Source organism: Staurois parvus, unplaced genomic scaffold (assembly GCF_062004578.1).
Source record: "Staurois parvus isolate SC_StPar_1 unplaced genomic scaffold, SC_StPar_1.0 ptg000053l, whole genome shotgun sequence".
NCBI classification, from domain to species: domain Eukaryota; kingdom Metazoa; phylum Chordata; class Amphibia; order Anura; family Ranidae; genus Staurois; species Staurois parvus.
Window position 1 is genome coordinate 2,841,527 of NW_028317849.1, and position 25,429 is coordinate 2,866,955.

The 25,429-nt window shown below is 40.7% G+C and overlaps 1 protein-coding gene across 1 annotated transcript; it reads left to right on the forward strand.

Moving 5' to 3' along the window:
• The first annotated feature begins 5,983 nt into the window (after positions 1 to 5,983).
• On the forward strand, positions 5,984 to 20,841 carry LOC149470075 (cocaine- and amphetamine-regulated transcript protein-like). Its single transcript, XM_089667247.1, has 3 exons — positions 5,984 to 6,167; positions 10,984 to 11,067; positions 19,834 to 20,841. The coding sequence occupies exons 1-3, from the start codon at positions 6,036 to 6,038 to the stop codon at positions 19,939 to 19,941; spliced, it is 324 nt and encodes a 107-aa protein (XP_089523373.1). The 5' UTR covers positions 5,984 to 6,035; the 3' UTR covers positions 19,942 to 20,841.
• Positions 20,842 to 25,429: the final 4,588 nt, after the last annotated feature.

Consider the following 25,429-nt stretch of genomic DNA (forward strand, 5'->3'; position numbering starts at 1 on the left):
CCATACAAATGTGCCAATACTTATAAATATCAATAACAGTGCCACGCTCCACTTAAATCTAAAGTACTGAATATACAGATCTTCCAACAAATAATTTAAATGTCCACATAAAATCCGTGATTCTCTATAGGCACTATAGTGTAGCAATCGCGTAATCCTTGGTTTATCTCTTGTGATTTTATCAAACCAACACTTGTACACCTCCACCAGTTGTGTTCTCATCTTATATATATGACCAAACCGTTAAGTGAGGTCATATAAAGCATGTGTCCCTTTATTTGGACTATGATGAGATGGGATTACTATCCAAAGGGTCTGGCTCCCCTTCACTTCTCTAGTTGTCCTCCTCCATCGTTTCAAATGCCAAGAAAATTAATCAAAACATAGTGCTTTATCCTTATAAAAAGCATTTATTTAATATAAGCTGTATTCCACTCACATGTGTAATATAATAAAGCACTTTACACAAAGATTAATTGCTCCAAATAGCCGCTAGTGATTCTAGCCTGCTGATACCTTTTCCTCTGTTAGTCGAGCGTCGTGACGTCAAAATACCTCCCCTACATGTTACACCACAGGGTCACGAGGCTTCACCAGGAGGCAATGATTGGACGGCACGGCACTCATTCTTTTTATACAGGGACCACCTGAGTGCCATTTTGTTGTAGTCTGTTTGGTGGTGGCCGTATTCCTTTAGCTTACTCTGTATTGGATCGGTATTACTGTAATATTACTGCTTTCGCATTTAGTTTATAACCCTTATTGGTATTTTCACCAATATAATAGAATCAAATATTACTGGCTGAGCGCATATATGTAACATTAGATATCGATATATATTATGATACCTCCACCTATGCACTGATCATGGTATCTACTACTACCCTAAATGCAACTGGCATAATTTGGACAGCATACAATCATATGCAATAAAACATATACATACATATGAGCGTGATTGCATCATTTAGAATCAAAATCTAAAAGAATTAAAATAAAATATGAATTTTTTTTTCTAAAATTAAAAATATAAATACAAATGAAAATAGATATAAATAGATATAAATAAAATTAAAAATGTAATATAAAATGTAAAATATATAAAAATGGAGGAGGACAACTAGAGGAGTGAAGGGGATCCAGACCCTTTGGATAGTAATCCCATCTCATAGTCCAAATAATGGGACACATGCTTTATATGACCTCACTTAATGGTTTGGTCATATATATAAGCTGAGAGCACAACTGGTGGAGGTGCATAAGTGTTGGTTTAATAAAATCACAAGAGGTGAACCAGGATTAATTGATTGCTACACTGCAGTGACTATAGAGAATCATGGATTTGATGTGGACACTTGAATTATTTGTTGGAAGATCTGTATATTCAGTCGTTTGTTTTACTTTAGATTTAAGTGGAGCGTGGCACTGTTTTTGATATTTATAAATACACAAAAAATGATTGGTGAATCCACAAGTGCTTTTTTCAACTTTTCTTTTACACTGTCTTTTCAAAATAAAAAAGTAATATTTTAGAGGTTGAGTGAGAGGTTTAAAGTGATACTTAAGGTTTGTTTGTTTTTAATAACATACATGTTATACTTACTTGCTGTGTGCAATGGGCAATGGCAAAGAGCAGCCGCAATCTTCCTTCTCTGCTCAGGTTCCCACTGGCACTTCTGGCTCCTCCCCCTCTGAACAGGGCCCCCATAGCAAGCCACTTGCTATGGGGGCACTAGTATGTACTCACTCCCAAGCCCCCCTCTCTGCTTCCATAAGACATAGCAGATCACGGTTTGACTGCTCTAAAAATTCTAATTATATGCACCTGTCACACAGTTGCGGAAAAATTGGGCCTTGGGTGCTGGTGGTGCCTGAACATTGTAACTCCTCACAGTTACTCTTGCTAGGTGCAGGAATGCGCCCTGCAGTTAAAAATTGTTAACAATTAGACAAAAATGGTAAAAAAACTGAAATTAGATGTACCTGTCAAACAGGTGCAGAAAAATTTGGCCTTGGGTGTTGGTGGTGCCGTAAGCCAAAAACATTGTTTGGAAGTTAGCATAATCAAGATTCAGGAATAGGCAGTCTTCAAGGGATCCCAGATCCCTAACAAATGTAATCAGTTACATCAGTATCAGGGGCTTGATAGTGGCTGTTGATCCAAGACTAAATTCATTTTGATTAATGTCAGCTGGTCAATGGAGTCTGTGGACAGACGCACTCTTTTATCTGTCACAAAACCTCCAGCAGCACTGAATGTTTGTTCGGAAAGCACGCTGGATACAGGACAGGCCAGTAGCTCTATGGCATGTTGAGCAAGTTCTGGCCAGTGATCCATCCTCAAGACCCCGTAACCCAGTGAATACTCAGTTGGAAAGGTCTCCAAGTCTTCTCTTGCCCCTAGATAAACCTGCACCATATGATGCAGGCGCTGCCAATGGGTGCTTAAACCAAACAGCCCTGGGCGCTGAGGACTAAAGAACGTGGATCAAGAATGGTTGCCAACCAGTATTAATCCCTCTTCTTGACTTCACAAATCCTTAGGTCCTTACACAGGCTTTGTAGAATCAGGCAACCCATGCAGCGTAAGTTTGAGGAGGCAGGAGATTCTGAGTTCTCTGTGCCACTGAGGATGACATTGTCAGGAACTACCTTCTCCCAGCCACATACTACTCATGGCTGTGTTTCTGGGGACTGAAAACCACCCCTTGAAGACTGCCGTATGTTATCCTCTACTTCCATGCTGTTACAATCCTCCTCCTCTCCCTCCTCCTCCTGTATGTTCTGCGGCCCCGCATGAATGGTTTCTGCATAAAGGGGGCCTTGAGAGGACAGGAAGTCCTCCTTTTCCTCCCGCTGTTCTGCCTTAAGTGCCCTGTCCATGATTCCATGCAGCATGTGCTCCAGCAGGAAGACTAGAGGGATAGTGTCACTGATGCATGCATGCATGCATTGTCATGGCTCACCATCCTTGTGGCCTCCTCAAATGGTGACAGGACAGTGCACGCATCCTTTATCAGCAGCCACTGACGTGGTGAAAAGAAGCCAAGCTGCCCTGAGCCTGTCCTTGTGCCATATTCACACAGGTACTCATTGATGGCCATATGCTGCGTGTGCAGCCACTGCAGCATTGCCAATGTTGAGTTCCACCTGGTGGGCATGTCACAAATGAGTCGGTTGGTGAGCAGGTTGAATTCTTGCTGAATGTCAGCGAGCCGAACATTGGCCGTGCATGACAGCCGGAAATGGCCACAGACTTTTCTGGCCTGCTTCAGAAGATCTTGAAAGCCTGGGTACCTGTTCAAGAAATGCTGCACCAATAAATTCAGGATGTGTGCCAAGCATGGAACATGTGTCAAATGTCCCTGTGGGGGGGCGGAGAGAAGGTTGGTGTCACTGTCACATACAACCATTCCTGGTTCAAGCTGCCATGGCATCAACCACCTCTGAGCCTGCCCCTACAGAGCTGACAGAATCTCTGGCCCAGTGTGGAAGAATCACCACTAGCTTTTTGGAGGCATGGTGGTGGAACAACCTCCAACATTGAACCCAGTCCTGCATCCTTCCCAGCTGCTAGCAGAGTTACCCAGTATGCCATGAAGGATATGTAACATTGCTGACAATGCCTGCTGGACCATGTGTCAGCAGTAGTGTGAACCTTGCTGCTGACTGCCCTAACAAGGCAAAAACATTGCCTTCCACATGATGGTACAGAGCTGGAATGGCCTTACGTGAAAAGAATTGTCTTTTCGGAACCTGCAACTGTGGTACAGCACATTCTGCAAATTCACGAAAGGGGGCAGAGTCCACCAGATGGAAAGGCAGAAGTTGTAATGGTAGCAATTTGGACATCGGAGCATTCAAATTTCTGCACATCCTCCAGCAGCATGTAACTGACACTGATCAAATTATTCCAGTGACTCCTCTGTGCATGATTGTGGGGCTACAGAAGGAGTAGCTGTGGTGGACAAGGAGCCTGTGGAATAGGCTGCTTTGGCAGCTGCGGTGAAAGGCAAAATAGTATGAGCCTGGGTGACAGAGGATGAGGATGGCTTAGTTATCCACTTCACCACCTCTTCTGCATCTTGTGGCTCAATAACATGGCCAGGACCAGAAAAAAAGGACAAGCGTGCCCTGCCTGCAAAGGATACACCATGTCTACGACCACCACTTTTCACTTTGGACACAGAGGCTGCTTGCCCTCTCTTAGCTGCCTGTGAGCAGCTGTCTCCTTCTTGGTCTTTCAGACACGATGGGGATTTTTTTAGGGGATTTATATAACTTTATTTTTGAGTGTGGGATGGGATTTTGGTGCTTGGGTGCAATATGTTCTGCACTATAAACTGTTTTATTTTTTTTTTTTACCGAAAATAAGCGGTACTGTAACTATGGATACTTTAATTTTTTTTTTTGGCCACAGCAGTAAAAAAAAAAAAAAAAAAATTAAGTAAAAAAAAGGGAACCACTGCTGACACAGAAGGAGGAACACCTGCGATGCAGTAGGGGGGAACAGCAATTATGCCATAAATGGTTTTAGTGCTGCAGCCAAAAAAAAATTTAAATTACAAAATAAAAGTGAAAAAAGGAAACCACTGCTGATGCAGAAAGAGGAACACCTGCGACACAAAAAGGGAACACTAAAGATGCAGCAACAGAACCCGATGCTGAAAAAAAAAAAAGTCATGAAGAAAAAAAATATACTAGTGATGCAGAAGTGTTGTAAAAACAACACACTGACACTACAACACTGCACTACACTCCCTACTCTGTCTCCGACCAAACCACTAACTAACCTCACCTAACTTCACTAACACGCTACACAAGGCTGCTGTGTAAGCAGCCTTATATAGCATGGACTTAGCCCCTGAGCCATGATTGGCCAAAGTCACAAAGACTTTGGCCAATCATGGTTCTTACTGTAAACTCAGCTGTGAAAGGCCAAAGCATTGCACCTGACCTGTGGTCAGGTGAAATGCTTTGGCCAATTACAGTGCGCCACCAGAGCCAAACGCCCCAGATCTTCATGTGTTGAGCGAACACATGAACGTCCAAAGTTCAAGTCGAACATATAGACCATCCCTACTGGATACTAATATTTACAGGTAAAGTTGATCCTGGGAATATCCTATTGCCTCTCAGGGGATCCGGAAGGATTTTTTTTCCCTGCAGGAGCAAATTGGAACTGTGGGTATATGTGTTGTGTATATAGGATTGTATCATTTTTTTTTTTTTTTTTTCTTTTAATGGTTGAACTAGATGGATGTCTGTCTTTTTTTCAACCAGACTAACTATGTAACTATGTAGCAGTAGATCTCTCCTCAATGGTTCCTTGTTTTGGGGGGATACATGAAAAGCGAGCTAACAAGATAATTTCTTGTTGCCAACAGCAATCAATCAGAATTTGTTGTTTCATTCTCAGTTTTGCAGTGCAAAATTGATAGTTGGAAAAATATTTATTACTACTTTTTTCATACATATGTCTTGGAGTGTGCAGGTCCTGGTTCTGTGGTAGCAGCTGGCACTTGTGTTTATAAATCCAGACATATAATTAAATCGGTGACAGAACCATAAAATTGTGTTTGTATAAGTTTCTTATTACTGTTTTGCAATATCATTTTCTTTAAAAAAGAAAATGCTTGTTATCTTTGTTAACATTGTATGTAATGTTAGTTGATTTGTTTCTCTTTAGAGGATGAGATCTGTTTCTTGGGGAGCTAATAAATTCAAAGTTTTCAATGCTTACAAAACCTCCCACCTCTCAATCTGATTTGATCCCCAAGAGCATGGCTGCAATGATCTCTATTAAGGTAATGTAATCTAAATTTCAGATGTTCACTGTAAAAGTCAAAGGGTTAATAGGAAAACGTGAGTGTCAGGAAAATGGGTGATGTCTGCAAACAGTAAACATGAACACATCCTTGGATGGAGGAACAGGACTGACGTCTGTATAATGGTAATAGTTTAGAGGTGAGGTATAAAAGTGTGTATCAGGACCACAGACAGTTCAGTAAAGAAGCATTCTCAACATCAGCACCATGGTGAGCTGCCGGCTACCTCTTGTTCTTGTCTCTGTTTATCTTTTCTTACTCCTTGTATATGGCGATGAGACAGTTGGGATCAGGTCTGCAGAAACCACTGATAACAGCAGCCAAGAGGAAAAAGAACTGGTAAGGATGTTTCTTTTGATCATTTAAATATTGGCTGCAATAAAATACTAAACTATAGAGGGTTTTTTACTTTAAACTACACACATTTTAGCCTATAATTTCTTATTTCTAGATTTCCTCCAGGTCAGTAATTTAGAAAATAGTGAAGTCAAAGATTAGTATCGCAGTCAGGCAATTATCATTTTCAGGAATAGCAGCCTACAACTTTTTTTCCTTGTAGGAGGGGTAGGGTCTCTATATTTTCAATTTTGTATACAGTATATACATCAACAAGAATTGTGTCAAATTGTTGCCTGTGTTGTCTTCCTGATTTGTTTAATTAGATATTATCTGTCGGTACATGGAGGGTCCCAATCAAGGGTCCACGTTTTATTTTGTCAGCGAAAACAGATATTTTCTTGGTGAGAGCAAAATCAGCACAAAAATACTTCCCTGCCATTATTTTCTCGCTACCTACAACTAACCTACCACCATCCCCATTCCCTCCTCCCAATGGACAGCAAATTCAAATGTTGCATACCACATAAAGGGTTACAACCAGTTGTGGTTGGAGAGCTGGAGTAGATTCTAAACATATGCCTTTTAAATGGTCCAGCTTGAATGGGTCATGTAAAGCTTTATTTTTTAGAACTAGTCAGAGAAATTTTATGAATAGTAAAGTGTATGTAAACCCTAACAATGAACTTCTCTTGTATGCACCCTTTTGTCTGAAAAATATGCCACTGAATACATCTTGGTATATCTGTTTAATAAGTGAAAAAGTACCCATTGACCCTGCCAGTAGGCATGTGCAGAATGAAAAAATGTCTTTCGTTTCGCATCAATTAGTTAAGTTACTAATTTAATTTCATTGCATTCGTAGTGAAATTAGTTTTTAGTTTTGTTTCATTTATTCGTTTTTGACCGGATTACATTTTTTCCAGTGGATTCCAAGTATTCAAATCGAATTCGAATAGAAAATATCAAATCAATCCAAATTCATTGTGAAGGATAGCTGGTTCTTTTCTTTTTGAAATTCAAAATTCTAATTTCAGAAGATGGCTATATTCTTTCTATTGTATACTTTTCTATTCCAATTTCAAATCTTGGAAGATGGCTGTATTCAATTTTATTTTATTCTGTTCTAATCTATTTGATTATTTTTCTATTCTATTCAATTCAATTATTTTCTATTCTATTATTTCCTATTATATTTCTATTCTATTCCTTTATTTTATATTCTATTCTTTTGGAAATTCAAATTTTGGAAGATGTTTATATTCTTTATACTTTATTCTATTCTAATTAAAATTTCAGAAGATGGCTATATTCATTCTATTTTACTCTACTTTACTTTTCACATTTTTGACTGCGGTATCATGAGATTTTTGTATAGTTTTAAAGGGTGTTGTGACTGAAAAAAGATTGGGAAACGCTGTCACAGAGATAAGGTGGGAGGGAAAAGGAAGACAAAATTATCAATGGTATAAACAATTCTAGTAGAAACAGTATGGTTGGGTCATCAATTTATCATTGGCAGCACAAACATAATTATAAAGGGTAACTCCACTTTTGCCGAAAAAAGAAAAAATTTAAAAAAAAATGAATATAGCTTATACAACTGTCACAAAAGTTATATTGTAATTGAATTCCAGCTGAAAAAAAAAAAATAAAAGTCAGCCACTTACCTGTCCCTCGGTCCAGCGGTGTACTCACCACCCCTGGTTTCACCAGCTGTCTTTTCCCCTTGGCACCAGCATCGTCCGATCGCACCCGGCTGTGACAGCTTGATAGCTGGGTGCCCACTGCGCCTGTGCAAGAAGTGCTGCGCTTTTGTGAATGGCCCCGTAGTCTTCTGGGACCTGTCACGTCACCTGACACCTGTCAGAAGACTACAAGGAGGGAGGGAGGACAACTTCCGATTCCAATCGCCTAGGTGATCGCAGCAGAAGTGGGTGCGGGTGCCTGTCAAATTCGGGTACCTGCTCCTCCTCGCTCCCCAAAGTATTAAAGCGGAACTTCCCCTTTTGGGTGGAGCTCTGCTTTAAGTTACCTTTCCTTTTCAGTTTCCCACTCTGTAATTTTCAGTAAAATGCAATACAAAAAAGCAACCTAGAGGAGTTCTGTACACAGTTGGTATACAGAACTCCCCTAGAAATGTCATTTCCTGCTTGTGAGATTGACTTACTGATTTTCCCAGAAGTCTGCACCAATATACAAATCAGATTTTGGGAATCCCCTGCAACAAAAATGTAATTTTTGGTGAGATACTTTCAAAGGGAAATAACGTCTAAAGGGATGCAGACCCTGCCACTTTCCTCATTAAATCTCTGCAAGTGCAGCAGCTAATTGATAATTATTAAATCCCTCCCATTCATATTGACTTTCCCCATGGACACAGACAAACAGCTATTTCTTCAGAATAACAAAAGGTAGGAATCTGCAACAAAGTTGTTAAAATCCCTGCAATGTACATACTGTAGATCAACCAGAAGGGATTTTTTCCTAATCTATGGCCGGCTTATATCAGGTTGAAACTAATATATTTTACTTTCTTTAGTCTTCCTTTACAATAAGGTTAGGATAGGATATAGCATAGGAAGGCTAGAATGTAGAATACAATGACATTTTCATGGCTGTGCTTTTGTATATTTACATGTAAAGCGTGTTTATGAACACTGTCTTCAGTACCTATTTATGCACATAACACCTGTAATTTGTAATAATAACTGTATTTTGCATAAGAACTGTAACTTGTAAAGCACTAGGGAACGCATTGATGGCATGCAAATACATAATAATGATGTCTGGCAAATGTACCTGTTAGCTAAACTGAAATATATTGAAAGGGATATAGTTGTTTTCCAACCTACTGTAAACCTATCATGAGAGAAGGATGGAAGCTATCATTACCAATATTCTTCTAAATATGTTAGTTGCCTGGTTGTCAAGCTTGTCATTAGACATATGCATGCTGGACATTTTTGTTTAGTTTCGGATGCATTCGTTCAAAATTAATTTCATATCTTTGGTATTAGTTTTGTATATTCGTTGGTCCACGTGGATTCAAACATTTTAGCAGTTTTTCTGGAAGATTGCTATTTATTAAATATACAGTATTATTGAATCGGATGGATTTGAATCAAAAAGATTCAATATTTTCAGACACAAGTCCAACCCACTAAGAAAAAAGGCATGAGCTGATTGGACAATATTGACTGGTTGTAATGGGCATTAAAATTAACAAATGGAACAAAATTCGGATCCATTCATTATCCAAATATGGGTTATGGAACAAATTTGAAAATTTAATTTAATTCCCCATGGTCTCAAACTACTATCGTATCATGTGACGTCATCCGAATGAAACAAATTTATTCAATAATTTTGTTATAATTTTTTTTGGATATATCTGAATCTCTGAAAAGAAAATTTTCATCCGAAAAACAAATCAAAATTAAATTAATTGCACATGTATACTTGTCTGTCTGCAATATTAGATAAGAACATCTGACCTCTCTGTGGTTCCTGATCCACACTTTTTGGGTTAGTGAAAGTAGTTAAAGTGTTACTAAATCCAGGACCCTGCATTCACTATACCTGATCTCCCACAGTACACAGAGCAATTATTTTAGTAAATATAAAATGCTAAATACCTTTTCTGATCAGCAATATATAGCAGTCTTGTGCCTTCTATCAGTGTCCAGCCGAGCACTGGTTAAATCTTGTACAAGGGGTTTTCTTTCTACCCTGACTGTTCTATGAGGCTGCATGACTCCTGACCCTCTGTCTTGACAGTGCTGATTGGCCCTGTGCCGATCAAATGCACCCTCCCGACCCATAAGAACTCTCTAGCAATACACATCAAACTGAGCATGTGCAGAGTGCCTCCTAGGGCTCCATACTATCGGCAGATAGATTGGGGACCGTGGAAGAAGGGTAGGGGTTTTCATTCTCCTTTGACTATCCTATGAGGCTGCATGACCCCTGAACCTCTGTCTGGACAGTGCTGATTGGCCCTGTGCCGATCACATGCACCCTCACAGCTGCATTTTAAAAAGATGCACGCATTCACCTTTATCTGTGGGAAATGCAGTCACAGCAGACCATTCAAATGAATGGGCTGTGGTGCCCAAGCAAACAAAGGCCGCAAAGCTCGCAATACTGTGAGCAAGGGCTTAGTCACACAGTTTTTCAGAAAAAGCCAGCACTCCTGTATGCAAAATTTAACACTTTCTAGCAATAATGAAAGCTGTCCCATGCAACACTGCATCCAACAACTTTCTAATGGATAGTAAGGCTACTCATTACAGAGATAACCTGATAGAAGGGTGCAGGAGGGGATGGGTGAACTCTGGATAAGACATGTCACAGCTTGGAGTCAGAGCGTCCTGGAAGCTGAGAAAGCTAATGCACTCAAAAAAGATTTTTTTTAATTTTTATTTAATATATCAAATATAATGTGTAATTTCTGGCAACCTTTCTGGAGTGACCCTAACACTACCACAGATATGTGAACAATATAAATTTCTCAGATAAGTTCTAAGACCTCTAACAGTCTTAGTTATATGGGAGCTGAGAAAGCTAAAGCACTCAAAAAAGATTTTTTTTATATTTATTATATCAAATATAATGTGTAATTCCTGGCAACCTTTCTGGAGTGACCCTAACACTACTCCTACAGATATGTGAACAATATAAATTTCTCAGATATTCTCAGATAAGTTCTAAGACCTCTAGCAGTCTTCGTTTATATGCAGTTTTTTTTAAATTCATTGTTAGACTTTTATTAACTTGTAGTAAACTGAATTTAATTAATGTTGTATATTTTATACAGATCGAAGCTTTACAGGATGTCTTGGAGAAACTCAAAAGTAAAAGGATCCTTCCTCTGGACAAGAAGCTGGGATGGGTGCCTTCGGTAAGAAAAGCCAAGTGGAGAACATGGGTGTTGCTAAGCATAAGAAACTTGTTAAACACAAATATTTTCACTGATTATACATTTTTATTAATAGTAAAACTATCTTTATGTAGCGCTACCCATGCAGGAGGTGCCTGGTAGAATGGGTTCTTTGTTCTTCTGTTTTGACTAAGGGATCAATCTCAGCCCCACTGACACACCAGGCTAAGCAAACGTATACTGCAATGCTATTGGGAGCTCAAATATACATGCCCTGCACACAACTAAGGTTCAAAAGCAAACAGCAAACTGGTTAGTGGTAAATGATCCCAATATATTTTCACGGGTTGCAATAAATAGCAGTATGCACATAAATGATTAGGAGTTCTATGCAGCTAAATGAGAGCAAACCCGGTAATCCACAAAATTAGCAATAAGTATTGACCTTAGAAAATAGTAACAGCAATGATAACCGATACTACAATAACTCCTCTGTAAACAGTAGGCTTATATCCACTTTAGGGTACACTCTATAAATGAATGTCAGCAAAGAAGTTTAAGACTCCCTAAAGAGGTACCTCTTAGTATGGACAACAGGAAAGGTTCTTGTGAGGCAGCTATTTGAATGAACAGTCTTTAGCTCTAGTTCTTCAGTTGGCTAGCGTTTGGGGCCCAGTCTTTATGGTGGTACATATAAGTACAGTCCCAGTAAAGTCTGCATGTAGTTAATAGGTAGGGCTGCTAGATATGTGGCCAATCCCTAAATACACTGTCTATGCTACCAGTAATAGATCGATGGCAGCAATGCCCTTTCAACAATCCCAGTGACATAGCAGCAGTGGTCCCTCTTGTCGGAAGTCCCTCACTTCTGGGTTGCCTGGGGCAACTTCAGTACTCGGCACAGCAAAGACTGTAACCTCACAGTGGCTCAGTTTCTCAGTACACAGGTTACAGCTCTGTACTTTCCAGTCCTGTAGTGTAGGCATAGGACACAGAAGCAAGCCTGCACACTCTCTCGTCTCCTGCAGACAAGAAGCCTGGCCTCTCTTGGAAAGCCTGGGAAAAGTCTGTCTTCTCCTTCCATTTGCTAGGATGTATGGGTGTTGAAGTTTTTAGCTGCATTCAATTCCCCTGTGCAGGACTATATGTCTCAGTATCCCAAACAGCTGCTGTATTATCCAGTCTCTTCCTCACAGGCTCTGCTGCTGCCAGGAGGTGTGGGGGGGGGACAAACTGGGGATTTTACACAGCCACAGCATGGTTAGTGGGAGAGGGGCTGAGAACACATAGCCAGCACTCTGATACAGTGCAGTGACAGGAGGAGAACGGAAGCATGCAGCTGCCCATACACTCTCCTCTGTACTCAGCTACACTCTTCTAATATGTTCTAGTCAGTATTTATAATTTTTTTTTTTTACTTAAATATTTTATTATTGGTTTTCATATTACCAGTTTATACAAACAAACACTAAGAAAATAAAAAAAACACAAACAATAAAGAAACACTTCTTTAGCTTACAGTGTATCAAAATATTAATGTTAATCCTAATATCCTTTTCCCCCTCCATCCTAGTATACAACATACCTTCCCCACCCTTCCATTCCTCAACCTCGACTCTGCATTCTTCTTACTCCTTGTAGAGATCTTTATCCGAAAATATTTGTAGTTTAATCCTATATTTATCACCCATAACCTCTCTTCTCTATTACATATACTCTAAAAATAAATTCAACTTTTTAAATTCCTCCCATTTTTCCCATCTTATACGGAAACTCTCCATCTTATCTTCGTCCATATGATAAAGTTCCTCCAATCTATATATCTGATCCACCCTATCTACCCAATCCTTTGTTTTTGGTACTCCTTGTTCCCTCCAGAATTTGGGTATCAAGCCCTTCGCTGCGTTCAAATAATACAGTAAACCAGATTGTTTATATTTTTTCGCTGAGAGTTTAGTACCATGAAAAAGAAAGGGAGTAACAGACTTGAAAAGATACTATAACTCGGTAATATCGGCGAGAATTTTTGATTGGACGCATGATTCACATGGGAAAAGTTGGGTAAAAATAGAAAATACACTAAATTGTACAAATTTGAGTAGAATTGTATGGTTACCTCCTCAATACTGAGGATTAGCAGATAGTATATGTTTGTTTACACAAAATGTTTTAAGAGTTTGGGATATTTTACACAAACAAATGGGATGGGAATCTAATTCACTGTTAATGCCTTTAGAGTCCACAGAGTTTTTTCCTCCAGGTAAAGAAAGTATTACAGGGAAGTGGAGAAAGAAGGAAGATGTACAGTTGAGAGATATAATGGAGGGTGAGGAAGTATGTTCACTTAAGGAAATGAAAAATAAGAGTGAAATATTTATGAGAATGGATGAGTGGCATTATTTTCAGCGTAAACATTTTATAGGGAAGCTTCCAAGACCACTAAGAATAAAAGAGGATTGGAACCCTTTTGAGCACCTATTAGATACACAGGGAGCTGGGAAACACGGAATTTCTAAAATATATAAGATCCTCACTGGATTAAGCACGGTTTTAAGGCCATCATTTATAGAAAAATGGGAAAGGGATTTAGGAGTAATAATAGATGAGGAAAAGCAAAAGAAAATTCACAGGAATTTAAATATGAAGGAGGTAGAGATGAATTATAAATGTTTGGCAAGATGGTATATTACACCGAGTGTAGCACATAGAATAAGTGAAGATAACTCACCTTCATGTTGGCGTGGATGTAGGTGTAGAGGTACAATGTTTCACATTTGGTGGGAATGTCCTAAAATCCAAGAGTACTGGGGGGAATAGTTAGCCTGATTCAGAAAATAACAGAGGTTAATATCTCAAAAGACCCAGAGATATGTCTTTTTCATGGTACTAAACTCTCAGTATTTATAATTAATACAAATTATTTGTCTAGTATAACCCTACCAAATCTGTATATACTGTATCTGTATATTATTCCTTGTTTATTTAAGGCCAGCATATTCTGTGCTTTACACTTTGGGTAAGCCACAAATAACATATACCCAAAGTAACATATTAAGTAATCAAACAAAGGCAGGAGGGTTCTGCCTGCAAGCGAAAAAGCACTTAAAGAAATGGAACAAGCAAGACATGAGGAACTTATCTCTAAAAGGACCTGCCATTATCTAATTGAAACACATAATGACTTTATACTGTATTAATGCTGAATGAACTGGTCACCCAGCTAGACTATACAATCACATAAAAAGTGCACTTGTGGCAGATTTTAATAAAAGGGACATTGACAGGTGGATGTATGGTGATATGCAAAAAAGAAGTAACCAAAAAGCAGAGAAAGGCATTTGTATATAACCTTTAAGAGCATGTTTAAAGCTTTAAACAACCAAATAATTTGAGATAGTGAACTTCGAGGATCAGATGCTGGTGATAGCAAGTCTGTAAACTACTATTAGTAAATTAGAACGTAAAGATGGGCTGATAGGAGGCTAGAGCAGATATCTTATATGGATTAAAATGTATGCAAGCCTTTAAATAAGAGTCAGATTTTTGAATGTTAGCATCTGAAAAACTGTATAGTAGAGGAGACATGCCAAGTGCCTCTGAAGCCACTTATCTAAAGTTGTGTACTGAGCCAAACAGATGTGAGCAGGTTGTTGTGGCCATGGCTGCCAATTTCTTTTTCTATGGCTTCCCCCAGCAAGCCCCCTTCCTGTATTGCAGTCCAGATGCAGACGGAATGCTACGCTTGAAGCACAATTATTAGATGCCTTTCATTCTTATTCATAGTAAAATGGTTAGTGACAAAAAATCTTGCCGCTGTTTGTTATAGGTGGATTCACAGCCTATCTCCAGCCTTAACTTTTTTTCTGTTTTTTTGACGGATTGGGAAAATGATGGAATCTCTGTATAGTTGTTTGACTTTTCACTTACTTGCTGCTATTTAACATCTCACTTGTTGTAGGTGTGTCTTGGCTGGTGCAAATGGCTGCAATCCAGCTACAGTCACAGAGGCACTGTGTTTCTGTTGAAAAATCCGCTCATAAACCATGCATGTTTTTCTGTAAGGTACCAGACTTCAGAGAACACAGTCCTGTATATTGTACATGCTATCATAGCTTCTTCACCCCTTCTTCTGCAGATACTGCCTGCTGTCATATCCCCCCACACACTCTTCTCCTGCACATACTATCCTCCATGATATCCTCTGCACTCTTATCCTGCACAATTTCTTATCCTACACAATCTGCCCCCACTCTTATTCTTTGCAATCCACTCCTGAATATACTGCCCACCATCATACCCTCTGCATTTTAACCTACAGTACCTGCTGTCATAGTTTTCCCAATCCTGTCCTGCTCACACTGTCCCCTTTAATAAAGCACCCTTCTAACCTCCGAAGGCTTGGTGGCAACCCCCAGGGACAGGGTGGACTGACATTTCACCTCAGGGCATAGTTTGCTAGCCATGGCGGGATGTGGACAGTTGTAGAAAAATGGGCGCCAGTCACTTTTAAAGGATAAGTTCACTTTAAAAAAAAAAATCTATATAAAAATGTGCATTTAATTATTTATTTGAAGCCTGTAAAGCATTGCATCGGTGATCAGCTGTTTGCTGGTGCCATGCAGGGCTACAGCAAACTGTCATTTTAATCTGAGTGCTGTTTAATACTGACAGGAAGACTGAATGAACTACCACAGCACTCCACAGCACCATGGTAGTTCATTGAGAACTACAAGATGACATCCGCAAAGGATGCTGGTACTTGTAGTACATTCAATCACAGAATCTGTGAATGAAAGATGTAGCTGTGTGGGAGGAGCCCCACATGGCTGCGCTGATTTAAAAAACTGACAGCTAGTACGGAGAACTTACCCCCGCATTGCTGTCATAGAGGGGAGGTGATGGGATTGGGCAGTGGCTACAGCAGTGGGAACATGTTACATGTTGCACCCTAAAAATGGGTGGAACATGTAACATGTTCCCAAAGGTGAACATGTCCTTTAAAGCTGAACAAAAGTGAGTTTATTGCTCATACAACGAAAATTCAGGGATAGAGGGGTAAGGGCACAGGACACCCTTACCCCTGGTTCACATATCCGCGTTCCTGCGGGTCGTGTTTTGCACAGACACAAGAGCCAATTCATTTGAATGGACTACCGTGCCCCAGGACACGCAGGGAAGAGGTCCCTGCACTTCTTCTGAAAACGCAGCCCGCATGGAAACCTCTGTTCCCAATATGGTTGTGATTTCCAGTGAGGGCGGTGTGCCATTAGAATTATTGGCACTGCCCGTGGGTCCGCATTCTTTTGTGTGGGTGGTGTGACTGCACGGATTTTTGTGCATATCCGGCAATCTGTACTTTTGTAGCAACAGCTGTCTCCTTTAGCAGCCAGAAAGTAACTCACAAGAAAGTACAGGAATTCTCTGAGTCTGTCTTGACGCTTTTCTAGGCTCTCCACAGTCCCCAGTCCATGGCAGAGTAACGCTTGGTACTTCATTTCAGGGCTCCATCCCTTCCTTCATGCACACAGACAGGCCCTCAGTTGCAGGGCCTGAATCACATGGCTAGACCTTAGGTTTCAGGCCTACCTAGCAGAGCTATTTGTCACTCACCCACACCAGACCAAGGTCTGGGTAAGAGGACCCTGATCATTTGACCTCCCCACACATTTACACTCTCTCCCAGCATGCACCAGTGGCCAGAAAACTCCTGCTGGTTGGTTGAGAGAAGTATGCATATTCATAACTAGCTTCACTGCAGCTCACCATAGTAATGCCGAAGGTACCAGTGACACCTACTGACAAAAGGGAAGAACTACAGCTACACTGAATTTACAGGAAAACCAAATGATCAATAAGATTACAAATTAGCTAGATTACCTGCAGCCCAGCAAAGCCAAATTTACTGGTAGCCCCTGTTTAGGGCAGGGTGGCTACACTAACATCACTGCATTTCTTGTCCACCCTCAAACCCTCTGTACTCCGTTCCTGTACATACTATCTGTCATTATACCCTTTATAAGTCTCTCTTGCACATACTGCCTACCATACTACCACCATACCTTTGGCATTCCTCTTCTGCACATACTGCCCCCTGTTATACCCTCTGCAATCCCGTCCGGCACATATTGCTCACACTCTATAGTAGCTGCTGTCATACTCTTGTCACTTCTCTCCTGCACATAGAGCCCCCTCTAATACTTACTGCACTCCCCTCTTGCACCTAATTCCTACCATCATACAGTATGCACTGTTTTCCTGTGCATACTGCCCGCGGTCATACCCTCTTCTCTCCTTTCCTGCACTTACTGCCCCTCTGATGCCTTTCACAGTCTATTCCTGCAAATACTGCACACCATTATAATGCTCACCGCACTCATCTCCTACACATACTGCCCACTGTCATACTCTCCGCACTCCTCTCCTGCACATAATGCCTGCCACCATACTCTAGCACTCTCCAGCTCCCTCTTATGCTTTTTACAGCAATTGTCTACTGCATCTACTGCCCCTTCTCATACTCATCGTACCCCTCTCCTGCAGATAGTGCCCACCACCAGGGCTGCTGTTAGAAACTACGGAGCCCCATACAGCCAACTTGACAGGGCCCTCCCCCCCAAAACAAGTTTACTATGCTTCAGCTATGAATGAACACAGTGAGTGATTGGTACCAATCACTCATTGTGTTCATTTAGGAAAGGAAGAAGCTGGTAAATGTGACATATTTACCGGACATTTCCCCCGCTCTCCATTCTGAAGGATCCTGTTGTGTGCTTGTACCCGCCTGTGGGAGAGAGAGGAGAGAAGCACTGCGGGGGTGGGGGTACACGGGGGAGTCTGGGCAGCATAGGGAAATGTATGGTTCACAGTGAGGGTGACTGGTGTGGCGGGGGGGAGCAATCACTGGAACCAATGCCCAGTATGGCTCCCTCTGCAGTAGCTGAAAGCTAGAGGGAGGGAGAAGAGAAGAAGCCAGCTTTCAGCTGCTGCAGAGAGCCATACAGGGGATCAATTCCAGTAATTGCCCTACTGCCGTGCTGATCACCCTCCCTGACCACATCCGATTCACCCAACTGCCTGGGCCCTGTACAGGGGGACTGGTGGTACCCCCTTATCTACGGCCCTGCCCACCACCATACCCTCCACACTCCTATCCTGCACATACTGCCCACAATCATACCCTCCACACCACTCTGCTGCACATTCTGCCCCCTTACATAATCTCTACACTCCTCTCCTGCACATACTAAGCCCTTTCATAATTTCGAAATTCCTTTCCTGTACATACTGTCAACAATAAATAAAAATAAGAATGATAAAACTGTATTTACATTAGAACTAGCAATTTGCGTAAAAGGGTATTTTGCTACTAATTCCATTTTAACCCTCTTACTGCAACGGAGGAAGAAACTCCTTCAACAAAAAGACAAAAGTCCAAGCTCAACAGTCTAGCAGAATAGAAGTGTAGGTTTCTTCTACAAAGCAGGAGTCTGCCAGTGGTCAGCAAATAGCACTTTTATAGAGCTTTAGGCCTCATGCGCACTGGGTGTTTAGCCTTTGTGCCTGAGATTCCAGTGATTCTGTGCGGGCAGAAGGCATAGGTGCGTCTTCTAGCCCCACTGCCAGCAGCCTGTAAAAATGTGGTGGCTAGACTCTGTACTGAGTGGTACTAACATTTAGGGCCATATGCGTCCCTACAGCTGCTGTATCCCCATAAATAAATGTGCATTCTGCATGCAGCTCAAGGTGGCTCCAGCTGCATAAACAAGGTGTTCATTTATACTAGATAGGTCTGTGCAAATGAGCCTTAAGTGTTCCAGTGCTCAGTGTCAACTCAGCTGCAGATTGCCTCCAAACTATGTATACCTGCAGGACACAGAGTGAACATCAGGGGTCTAAAAGATCCCTGATTTCTCCATAATAAGGACCTTTCACTACCCAACGATAATGTCACAAAGAGGAAATGTCACCCCCCATAGCAGCATTCAAATAACCCTGTACCAGAGCAACAGTTTCACTTGACATTCAGTTACAATCAACCAATTCAGGAGCATATGCCTATAGATCTAGATATACTGTAGATATAGATACATTGTATATAACAACAAAACAATATAAGAAACTTGACACTTCAGCGCTCAGAAATTGTAGGGAAGCTTGTCATTAGAACCACATGTATCAAGGCCACTGTGCCACCCAGGGTGGAAGGATCAAGCAGTGCAGCCCTCCTTAGGTAAGGGAATCCAATAGTGCATAAACAACAGGAGGAAAGAAGAGGGCACAACCGCCTAGTGCACTATCACTAGCACTTTATTAACAGCTATAAGAAAACATATTATACTCACAAACCAAATGGGAATAATGGCATATCATAGCATAAAGAACAGAATCCAGAAGTCAGCTTGTCGACTTCAACCAATATGGGGATGACAATGCTAGCTGACGCAGTTTGGAGGACTGTCCCCCTTCCTCAGAGCAGAGACCATTTCTGGACGTCTAGATTCAGTGCTTTATGTCATGATATGCCATCATTCCCATTTGGCTTGTGAGTGTAATGTGTTTTCTTATACCCATTATTAAAGTGTTTGTGATAATGCACTAGGCGGTTGCACTCTCTTGTTTCATCTCGTTGTTTATAGATATATACGTATAACTTTAGGTTATTAGAATTTTGTACATGACTAATTCTTTTTCCATAAAGAAACTCTTCTGTATGTACATCTGTATATTTAGCTTTGTTGAAGGTTTTATATTTAATTTTATCATTTTCTTTCCTTTGTGTCCCTTTAGTGTGATGCTGGTGAACAGTGTGCAGTGAGGAAAGGTGCGCGGATAGGAAAGCTTTGCAACTGCCCAAGAGGGACCACTTGTAACTTCTACATTCTCAAATGTTTGTAAGCAGAGATACCTTTGACAAAGTGATATATAAAACTGGAGGAGAGAATGTATCTGGCAAGCAACAGAGACAAATTGATCTGTTATGTGTTTACCTTTTTTCATCTTTTTATGTAATCTACTGAAGGTAACTAATTAAAAAAAACATTTAGCAACACAATGTTCTCAGTTTACACTGTAAAAACAAAACAAAATAGGCTATGTATCACTATGAAATTCCAGTTTTGTTAAAAAAGGACAAAAAGAAAACTAATTGAAACAGGCATTTTGGCAAACATGTATTGCAGATTTATACCTGCTTCTCTTCTTTAGATATTAAGACTGGCCATTACAGTGCACTTGCTCAAATATAATGCTAATTGGGAGATTCTGTATTTACATCCTTGACGTACTTTTAGACATATCATTTTTGAGCCTAAAAGGAAACACTAAGTACAGATAACCTAGGGACATTTTAATTGTGCCTATAATTTAATCTCAATCTCTGCACGGAGGAAAAGCCAATAAGCCACTTTCAAGAGCTAGTGGATGAGAATTCAAAAAATCCTGCCTACAAAGAACTTTTGTTGCCATGGTTGGGTTGCGAGAACATAAATAATTTTAGAAAATCATGGCTGTTTTCAGAATGGAAAAGTACATTTATTAAAATTAAATTGCAAAAAGGCTTGTGCAGCAGTTATACTAATTAACAAAACTGGAGTTTCCCTTTAAAGACTGGAACAAAGACTTTTATCTGCAGTGAGTTCCCACCTATTATACTGCTAGTCAATGTACTGTACATCTCTGTATTGTGCACTATTTCTGCACTGTTGTGTGTTTTCAATGGAATTTAAAGTTGGCCATAAAAGCAGAATGCTCAGTTTTCCTCTTGCACCTTTTTAAAATAAAAGCAAGTGCAAAATGTATGGGTCATTTCATTTCTTCAAAATGTAGGCTAAGTCTTGAATAGTTCAGTTCCACCTACACTCTGCAAAGAATCTCTTACAAGTACAGGAAGGTTTAGTGCCTTTTACATGGATAACACAAACATTAGAAAAGCTTTTGTGCAGTGGTGGAAGACTATACTATTAGAAGCTATAGATTCAGAACAGCCAGCCAAAACATTTCCTGTTACTTTCCAGAAAAAGAAGCGTTTTAGATATGTTATAGTAAAATGGGGGATATTCTATCACTTTACCATTACTCTCAGGACAACATTCAAATATCACCTGCAATTCTATTTTAGTTTAGTATTGCTCTCTAATCCTTTAGATATACGGCCTTCTGCAGCAGCATTTTATTTTAGGGATCTTTAGCTGGCCATACACCAGTTATTTTTTTTTTTGTTCAACCATTAGGATGAACAAAAGACAATGAGGTTGATACTAAAACTGGAGAGTGCAAAATCTGGTGCAGCTGTGCATGGTAGCCAGTCAGCTTCTAACTTCAGCTTGTTTAATTAAGCTTTGACAGAAAAAAAAAAAACCTGGAAGCTGATTGGTTTCTTTCCAGATCTGCACCAGATTTTGCACTCTCTAGCTTTTGTAAATCAACCCCATTGATTTACATAGTTAGTCTGGCTGAAAAAAGACAAACGTCCATCCAGCTCAACCATAAAAAAAAAAGTTATGATCCTATACCCACAGCTGATCCAGAGGAAGGCAAAAAACCCAGCAAAGCACGATCCAATTTGCTCCTGCAGGGGAAAAAAATTCCTTCCCAATCCCCCAAGAGGCAATCAGATATCCCCTGTATCAACTTTACAGTGAAGGAAATAAGTATTTGATCCCCTGCTGATTTTGAATGTTTGCCCACTCACAAAGAAATGATCAGTCTAAAAATCGAATGGTAGGTGTATTGTAATACTGAGAGACAGAATAGCAACAAAAAATTCAAAAGAAATGCATGTCTAACAAATTATGCACTGATTTGCATGTTCATGAGGGAAATAAGTATTTGATCCCCTATCATTCAGCAGTATTTCTGGCTATCAGGTGTCTTTCATACTGGTAACAAGCTGAGATTAGAAGTAGTCTCTTAAAGGGAGTGCTGCTAATCTCATTTTGTTATCTGTATAAAAGACACCTATCCACAGGAGCAATCAAACAATCAGATTCCAAACTCTCCACCATGGCAAAGAGCTGTCCAAAAAGAATCAGATTTATTTGGCAACTTCTGTCTTTCATGAATCCATGAATGTGGATGGTGAAATTCCTCCCACTGAGCTATTGTATTCTGACGGCGGGGAGATTTCACCGCCGCCAGAATACACTCATCAGTACCGCTAAGTATAGCCAGAGTCACTGGTCAATAGAAAATTTACAAACAGGCAGATTGTGCACAAGTTGATCTATAGATCAACATGTATACAACCAGCCTGCCCATACATGGATCAAATTTGTCCAGTTCAGCAGGTTCAGTCATTTTGATCCATGTATGGCTGGCTTTTCACGCCATGCCAGTGAGCTGTGTTGATCTGCATAGGTTCAACACAAGGGCTATCATGTTGCACATGCACTGTCTTTTTGTTTACCTTTAATAATTGTGTCCCTCCCTCACTCTGTAGCTAGGGGATGCTCTATGTAGTTAGTCACGCCCTTCTTCATGCTTTTGTCTCCATTCACCACATGTACTGTATTCAGATGGAACTAGGCACACTATGATTTTTTTTATCTATCTGCTGTTTATCTGTTATGATCTTCACAAAGTTTTGTATTAAAGCTTCCTACGATCTGCAAGATGTCATTTGGATCAAGTCAGTGTCTGCCAAGCCACTAAGACCGCACGCTAAACTATTTCACCACAAATGGATCAGTTATAGAGATTGCATTTTCAGTGCGTAGAATGTGAAAGCAGAACAAGGGCCACATAGTTTGTTGTTTACCCCATTCACACCATACATGTGCAGTTCTGTGCGCTGTATTAAAAGACAGTATGTATGCCTTTTTACACATCACAAACCATCAAAACTTATGTCACCATGCTGCAGTGCAGTGTTGAATATAGTGTCATTTTGTGACAGTTCAATAAAGTTTCAAAAAGTAAATAATATGTTTTAAGAATGCATTACATCATCCATATACTATGTATACCAATGTGCATGAGTTTTAGTGTGCGGAGTTCCAGTCAAACTCTAAAAAAATAAAAGTCAGTAGCTACAAAAACTGTAGCTGCTTTTAAAAAAACAGCCACTTACCTGTCCCTCGATCCCACAGTGTCCTCCCCGCAGCCCGTTTCACCAGCCGTCTGGTGTTCCCGGCACTGGCATCTTCAGTGTGGGAACACGGCTGTGACAGCTTGCGGCTTCATAGACTGGTGCCTACTGAGCATGCTCAAGTAGCGCTGTGCTTTTTGAATGATCCAGTAGTCTTCTGGGAACTGTCACATGTCCCAGAAGACTACAGGGAGGGAGGGGGGAGGACAACTCCCGCTTCCAATCACCTAGGCGATCACAGTGGAAGTGGGAGCGGGTACCTGTCAATTTCAGGTACTTGCTCCCCTCCCACTTCCCAAAGGTGCCAATCCTTAATGGGGAGCAGGGGACCAATCTTTAAAGCTGAACTTCCCCTTTTGGGTGGAGCTCCACTTTAATGTTCATGGTAAAGTCACCCTGTAGCCAGTCGCCAATTTCAAATTGAACAGTTCCCTGTTAAGAAGAACATGAATACCTCTCCTGATGCCCGTGCCGCTATAGTCATGTGGAGTTTGGGGGGTAGTAACTAATGAGCCCTGCATGGGAAACAAGGAGATCAACACTTTCAGAAATATCAGCAGTACACTGTTTACATAGAACTGTTTTATTTGAAATTTGAGAAATGGTTGCTTTGAAGCTGAACTTCATGGAACTGAAAAAAACTACTCTTTCAATGCAAGGGAGCCCCACTGCCATGGTAATTCCCAGGAATTCAGCTTTAAAGCAATTCTTTCTTAAATTGCAAATAAATGCTAATGTTTGCCTAGGGTACCTGGAAAAAGAACTTTGTCTTACCTTTTTTCTTGCTCCCTCGGCAGCTGGCTGTCCCCTTTTCTCTCTGACACTCTGGGTTGTGGTCAGGCTTGTAGTCCTCACTTCTAGTACAGGACTATTCGGGCTGCATTGTACTTGATGACATCACAGGTATGACCACTGGACAGCATGTCAAAGAAAAGATATTTCAGGGGACTGTACACATAGGAGAAGCCTGCAGGAATGATGGGTAATGTAAGTAAAAAAGTGCTTTTTAATGCTGACACTAGACATAGACTATTCCACTGGTCTCTCTTGGACAAATGTAGTAGCTGCTGGCGTGCGCTGTTATCTGTTTGTGTTTTTGTAAATTACACCACTACTCTCCAGCAGTCATTATTCACATAACCCAAGCCATTAGCTACTACTGTAGTCATCTTGGAATTAACTGGCAGCTGTGGAATGTGCAGCCTCAGTATTTTAAAGTGTTAATAAACTCAGGACCCTGCATTCACTCTATCTGGTCTCCCACAGTACACAGAACATGGAAATGCAATTATTTTAGTAAATATAAACTGCTAAATACCTTTTGTAACAGAACCGACCCAGTCTGTACTTGGGTACTTCTGTTATAATAACGCTTCCCCATCCGACCACAGACACCACAGCCGACCAAACAAGACTAGAGGACACCAGTCTGTCTGAACATGGAACTCTTTATTTGAGACTCAAACTGGCTTTTTATACACTCAAGGGGCAATCCCCCCTCCCTGAATAATGATACATGGCGGGGCAATCTACACTTAGCAACAAGAGACACACAGGTATTCAAACTTCACATTAGCAGACAGTCCCGTCAGGAGGGAGGGCTGCTGGAGACACCCCCACTAAGCTAATACACATAAACACATACATCCCATAATAGTTTGCTCCCAAGCAAGACACACAATAGAACAATGGGATGCAACCACATGGCATTAAACAATCAACAACCCCCCACCCCAACATTAGGACAGATCACCCTGTACCCCTAACAGGCACAGGGTGACTTACACATAATAGGGATATGGGGAGCGGAGACATGGGTCTCCCCGCCTCTCTAAAGTGAGCTGGCTTCCATGGGCCCCCTAACCAAAGTGACTCCTGTCACACCTTTTCTCATCAGCAGTTAGAGCAGCCTTGTGACTTCTATTAGTGTTCAGCAGAGCACTGGTTAAAGCTTGTAGGAGGATATTTCTTTCTGCTCTAGGAGGATGCAGAACCCCTGACTTCTGTCTAAACAGTGCTGATTGGACCTGTGCTGATCACATGCACTCCCCCAAGAAAATAAACCCTCTCTAGCAATACATACCAAACTGAGCATGTGCAGAGTGTCTCCAGACAATATGTCTTATCAGGAGATAAGAGGGGAACACTGGAAAAAAGGGAGGATCAGAGAAGTCGGGTCAAACAGCCTTTTCACACAATGCAGGGGATTAACCCCTTAAGTTCCACGGTGAGTACATCAAGAATTCTTTACTGCTTATACAGACTATTTTTACTGTTATGGGTTTAGTAACACTTTAA